We start from the raw sequence: 6357 nt of genomic DNA on the forward strand, positions 1-6357 counted from the left end.
TCATAAAATATTCAGGTGCTTTGTCACTCTACCAAATATTATAATTTTTTAGTTTTTTTAATTCTATGTCTTAAGATAACGTCTCCATAAAGTATATTTTACAGGTCTTATTAAGAGTAGTTTTATTATAAATATTTTAACATATCAAAATCAACAAAAGTAAAACCTGAGGCCCGCTTAACGTTAATGGGTAAATTAGTGTTGATTCAGCTGATATGAATGATAAAATAATCATCTTTATAATAGATTTATTAAAATCTTTATTGTTTACTGTCATTCTACAGGTACCTGACTTGTAGGAGACGTTTGATCCATCTACCAGAACTATAATTTGTATTATGAGCTTATTTATTATTATCATTGTTGCTATTATTAATTACTGCTGCTATCATCGCTGCTGTTATAATGAGGTAACTTTATTGCACAGTCTTCCCTCACTTTTACCGGTGCTGTTTCTGTGTTGCGTTGGATTCTAAATCCTGACTGAAAGCTTCCAACAAACCAGTTCTATCTAAACAATCACACAGCTGGTTAGCAACAGCTTCTTCAAGGATTTTCGTAAAATGAAGGGCAGGTTTGATATGGGTCTATAATTAGCTAAAACATCTGGATCAAGAGTGGGCTTTCAAAGCAGAGGTTCAATTACTGCTACCATAGAAGCTTGAGGTACGTAGCCGGTTAACAAAGACATATTAATCTGATTTAATATAGAACTTTCAATTAAAGGAAAACCTTCCTTCAAAGTGTCGTGGGGATAGGGTCTAATGACAGGATGATGGTTTAGCGGACTAAACTAGAGAAGTCAGTTCAGAGAGGTCAATTGAAGAAAATGGTCCAAATATTTATCTGGTGCTACTGGTAGTTCTGTGGTGGTCCTGTTGAAACTCTGTGGAAATGCTGGGATTTCCACAGATTTTCTTCTTTTATCGTTGCCAGTAATTCTCATTGCACAATAACATATCTTGGCAGAGCAATTTATTTGTGCTGTTGCTGGCTCTGGTCCTGTAGACTTTCAGTGATTAAGTACAGCTGTGCAGCAGCTGGATCTTTTTGTTTGAGTTGAGCTGTGGGTTAATGTTAAGTCAAGATAAGATCATCCTTCATTCTGCAGTGGGGAAATTTACAGCAGCAAGAAGGCAGTCAAAAACAGATATCTGTAAAGTAATAATGAGTAGTATGCAATACTTATGAATGTGGGAAATATACAAAAATATAGAATATAAATGGAATTAGACCTACACTACTAAAACCATATAATTTCAGTATTGTGAGCAGATAATGAATGTGGGCATTTAACAATCACTAGAACTGGATATAGTCCTGATGATGTGAACCTTTCTTTCCAAGAGGTGGCAATGTGCGTCCACTGAGAATTCAAAGTAACTCTGCAGGTATGCAATGTTCTGTATCCATGAAACGTTGTTTAAAATGTATTGAGACAAAGTCCCATGGTGTTTGTGTATCTATGATCCAAGACATAGTGGGACACAGCCCTCAAGCAGACAAACCTTTTGTAAAAATGCTTTATTTAAATAAAGAGACAAAATACACAGATCTTCTCTGACCTCAGTGGAATCTAACCTGAAAATGTCAGGTATGATAGTTTTTACATGATCGTAGACATAACCACCTTGTCGAAGCCAGCATAATAAAGTTACAGCAAAGGTATAAATTCATACAAAGAATTCATTCAGTCATTATAAACGTCGTACAGCCTTCAAGTAGAACTTTCCTGTTCCATTTATCTATTTTCCCCTGATGTTAAGGACTAAGGAATAAGGAACATATTTTATTAATATGTTTATATATTATTTTTAAACAATTCTTTACATTTACTGATTCATACAAAAAACAAAAGATACAAAGCAAAAATACAAATATTGTAATTGCTTTTTAAAACAGCTCTTTGAAGGTGTAACGCTCTTCAGATAAAGTCTTGTTTGTGTCCGCACTCGTTGTTGTATTGAAGATTTATAGGCACAACCGCTGCCACATGAATCCTTCCTGCGATACAGAACAAGCTCTTTGTGCTTTATGTGTCCACTTTAAGCTTCAATGTAAACAAAAACGTGTCCCGGTCCGTTATTCTTCAACGTGTGCGTCTGAAGAGAGAAATATGACATGTGTTATAGGGCAGGCTGTCTAACTTACACACAAACTGAATATATGACAGCTGGAGCACTATTTATATCCTGTTTGATCACAATAAAACAAATGGTTTATTATTGCCCCACCCCTGGTCTTTAGCCATTTCATTCATAAGGCATTAATATTAACCAGCTGCATTCCTGGAGAGTTTTATGGGTAGTGATTGGAAACGTCTTCTGCAAGCTTTCATATCCTTCCCTGAACTGTGACTAAGTATTAAAGCACAGTGAATAGTATTTTGTATGCCGCTGCCATAAAGTAACCAGATATGTCTTTCAATCAATACAAAGGTGAGGAAATTCCCTTCGATAGAAAGACGTGCATGCACATGCTTACCCTGAGGTGTTCAAATAAGCCTGATTCTTGAGCTAATCTTTTCAAACATTCAGTGAAAGTTGAGTGAAGCTTCACTTACTTAAACAATTTCTGGAGCACTCTTTGGACCCACGGAGCTTCAGGGTCCAGACAGGTCTTTCTCCCATCTTTTTTAAGAGTGGCACTGCAGGACCAAATAAGAGGATGAGATAATATTTCAGCACAACCAAACAGACAAAGGTTATCACCTCAGATGTCTGCTGTGCAAGAAAAATGCACACTTTAGATCCTGGTGCTTACATAATCTCAGTTTCTGAGCAGTCAGAGCTGGCGGGGATCACCTCCACCTTCTCTATATGACGTCCGATGGGCCTGCTCTCCTTCTTGATGCACTGACATCGCGGAGGCACTCCTGGATCCCCCAGACTGGTACCTGAGGTGGTGAGAGGTCAGAGAAACACATTGATTTCTGGATGCATCTCAAAAAAATTCAGCTGTGCAGCAAAAAGGAAAGTAAGGCATCACATGTAGTCAAGAAACTCATCTTCTTATATTTGTTTAGTGGTTGACAGATTACTCACCCACAGCAATAGCCAGAAAAACCATGAGTGCCACAATTGTAAAGTAAGACATATCTGCTCTGAAGCTGGAGCCTGAGATTACAATCTGATCTTTGCAGTGTTCGTCAGTCATACAAACTGGGAAGGAGGTCTGCTTTTTAAATCCTTCTCCTCCTTTCTCATGTCCCTCCCTGAACTCTAGAGGTTTTCTTACATCAACACTTAACTTGCTGATGAAGAACTGATCTTGTCAACCCAAGGAAGGCAGTTCCCCATTGTTTTTTGTGCAAAAATCTGTTTCTATCTGACACATTATTGATGCAATTTTGACCAAATAGCAGAGAATTACCATGGAATTAGGAAATCTCTCCTGTGTAAGTGTATTTACAATCACATATCTCCCTGGTCAGAAACAATCCTCCTTCCTGTTTATTTCGCCCTAGATGCCTTGCAACATCGCTGACATTTTCACTTCCCTCTTTCAAAGAATTCACAAATGTGGGCAAGTTATTGGGTTAAATTATTGATTATTTCTTGGTGTCTGTTATTAGATATAATCCAACATAAAAGAACAGGAATAATATTTCAACTTGTTATTCACATCGGTCTAAATATGTGCTGTATAAAACTAAAGATTGTAGTTCACCCAAATAAAAGACACAAGTGTCACATGACTCCTCCATACATGTTACTGACTTCACCTCTTCCTCGGAGTCCTTGTGCTGATCCAGGATGACAGTTCATTTTAAATCTTTACTATGTGAGTTTCTTTTATGAATCTTGTGACTATTTATATTTATTAATTTTTATTGTGTTATTTTGCTGTTGCTTATGTTTAATTGTATGTTGCTGATTATAAATGTGTCATGTTCTCAGGCTTCTCTTTGAGAAGAGATCTTGATCTCAAGGGGCCTGCCTGATTAAATGAAGATTAAATAAATACATAATTTGCCTCCAAACATGTACTATTATTCCTAGTAGTAATGCTATCATTACAATTGTTATTGCTGCTACCTTCATCTCTGTCAGACCTTTTCCTTTTTATAGATACTTTAAACATTGTGATACAACTCCACTATTCGGAACAGTGTACAAATCTTGGCAGCAAGTTTGGTTGAAATCTGTTGATTTTGTGTGTAATCTTGCTGTCAAACCAATACATTTAAAAATAGAAAGAAAGGGGTGTAAACATAATACTCAACCAGAAGTAATACCTTTAATAGTCTGCATATCTGGTGCTGTAGTATGGGGTTAGGTTGAGACAAGCAGGTGAGCTTGTCCCAGCATGAGCTTCAACAACACAGTTTTACACACACAGGAATGTAAACTCAAAGTGTGAAGTATAGGAAAAAAGCTGTCAGTCCCAATTCTTTGTAATTTATATTTTATTTTTAGAATTTGAAGATAAAGATTGCTTAACAATTTTAGTGGAGATATCACCCTTAAATATAATATGTGCTGACATTTTTTCAAGTAAGTTTTGTATATAATGTTGAAAATATTGAAACGAACTACCTTTCATTATACATTATATCCAGACGTTTCTGAGTAATATTTACATATTATTTGATCTACCTTACAGCACTATATAACTATTGACTTCCTGCATTCTTAATATGAGCTACTTTTGTCAATACGATTGTTTCTATGTTAAACTTCTATAAAACATGAAATAAGAGATGTTTTTACAATACAGCACCTTTTATTCCCCCTCCTTAGATATACATTACAAAATATCTAAGTCAGTGCGAACAACAGTATTTCAGATTGTTATTTTAAACTTTGAGTCGGACTAAATCATTGTCAAATAGGTAATTTGACCTTTTTGATGCATTGTATCTCTTAAACAGGTAGATATCATTATTCACTGTGTAATTCAGCTGACCTGCAATGCATATTTTGGGAGTGTGATGGAAATTCATCTTGAGATTTGAATTGATGAAATTCTCAGACTGGAGTTGCTTTTGAGTCTTTATAATAATAAGCTCTGAAGGTTTATACAACAAGTCGGGGTGCTCAAAATGGAACTGGCCGCAAATTCACAAAACCCAGAACTTATACAAAGAGGTGTTTCCTAAGACATAATATGAAAAAAAAGAACACTTGAAAGACATGCGATCATCCTTTGTCTTATCTGCTGTGTCCGTCCATCTTGGAAGAAAGACATCACCAAATAAGGTTCCATTCTGTCATGCAGAAAGTATCACAGCAGTGAGACACCTAGTCAGGGGATTTCCACTTCCTTAGACACTGGTCAGTGGAATTTTCCTCCACAGGAGTAACATATGATTTTACACTTCTGTGTTTGTTTTGGTCTTTGGCTTATTTTGATTAATTCAGGTTTTCATTGTATAAACAGAGAAAAAAGCCAGAACGTTGATCAAGTATAGTGAATGATTTTATAAATCTGTTTAAAATGTATGAGGATCATATTCTCATAGGAATGTTGTGTTGTGTATAAGCAAAATTATGTGGTTGATAATTAGTGTAAGATGGACTGATGATCCTACTATCACTGAATCAACATCGCCATGTGTATTTGCTACTAACCGCTCCATGGTGGTGATGACCCTCTACCTGCGTAATGCACATTGGTTGACGTCTCTAAAAGATGTGTATTATGATGTAGGTAAATGTCATTAAGTTTTTGATTTTGATAGAAGTTGTTAAATCGAATACGTTTATTAAATTCTTTTCGAAGACACTGTCTCCTCTCCATGAGGCGTAGTGCAGCTGTCTGTCGTGTTCAGGGAGTGCGAGAGCAGGGCCAAGGTCAAAGGCTTCACTCCCTAGACAACATAGATATGAGAAGAGAGTCCCCACACTGACTTGGATATTTGGTGCTATACAAATAGAACGGAATTGAACAATATTGGTTGGAATGTAATTTTGATAATGATTTTGTGTAAATTGATTTCCTCCCATGCTTGCTCTTTGCTCATGAAAATGGTGTTTCCTATTTATTTTTGTGATCATTGTATAATCAAAAGGAAGGAGTGTATGGAAAATTATAACAGTATACAACACTATACTGTATATTATCTATACTTATGCGTACTATTTTTGCTTCTGTAACTGCCAAGATGACATCAGGTCCACAAATCTAAGACTGTGCTCGTCTCCCCCCACCAAGACCTCAAGCAGACCTTCTATTCACCTTGCTATTCACTCTGTTCACACACACACAAACACACACACACACACACACACACACACACACACACACACACACACACACACACACACACACACACACACACACACACACACACACACACACACACACACACACACACACACACTTAGCAAGGAGTAAAGTATACTTAAAAGACTA

The 6357-nt window shown here is 36.4% G+C and overlaps 1 protein-coding gene across 1 annotated transcript; it reads right to left on the minus strand.

Moving 5' to 3' along the window:
* Positions 1 to 1910: 1910 nt before the first annotated feature.
* Positions 1911 to 3096, minus strand: LOC133027830 (growth-regulated alpha protein-like). Its single transcript, XM_061094976.1, has 4 exons — positions 3045 to 3096; positions 2764 to 2896; positions 2564 to 2647; positions 1911 to 2102 (listed from the first exon to the last, which is right to left on the minus strand). The coding sequence occupies exons 1-4, from the start codon at positions 3094 to 3096 to the stop codon at positions 2090 to 2092; spliced, it is 282 nt and encodes a 93-aa protein (XP_060950959.1). The 3' UTR covers positions 1911 to 2089.
* Between the last annotated feature and the right edge of the window lie 3261 nt (positions 3097 to 6357).

The sequence above is a fragment of the Limanda limanda genome, chromosome 2 (assembly GCF_963576545.1).
Source record: "Limanda limanda chromosome 2, fLimLim1.1, whole genome shotgun sequence".
Taxonomy (NCBI): domain Eukaryota; kingdom Metazoa; phylum Chordata; class Actinopteri; order Pleuronectiformes; family Pleuronectidae; genus Limanda; species Limanda limanda.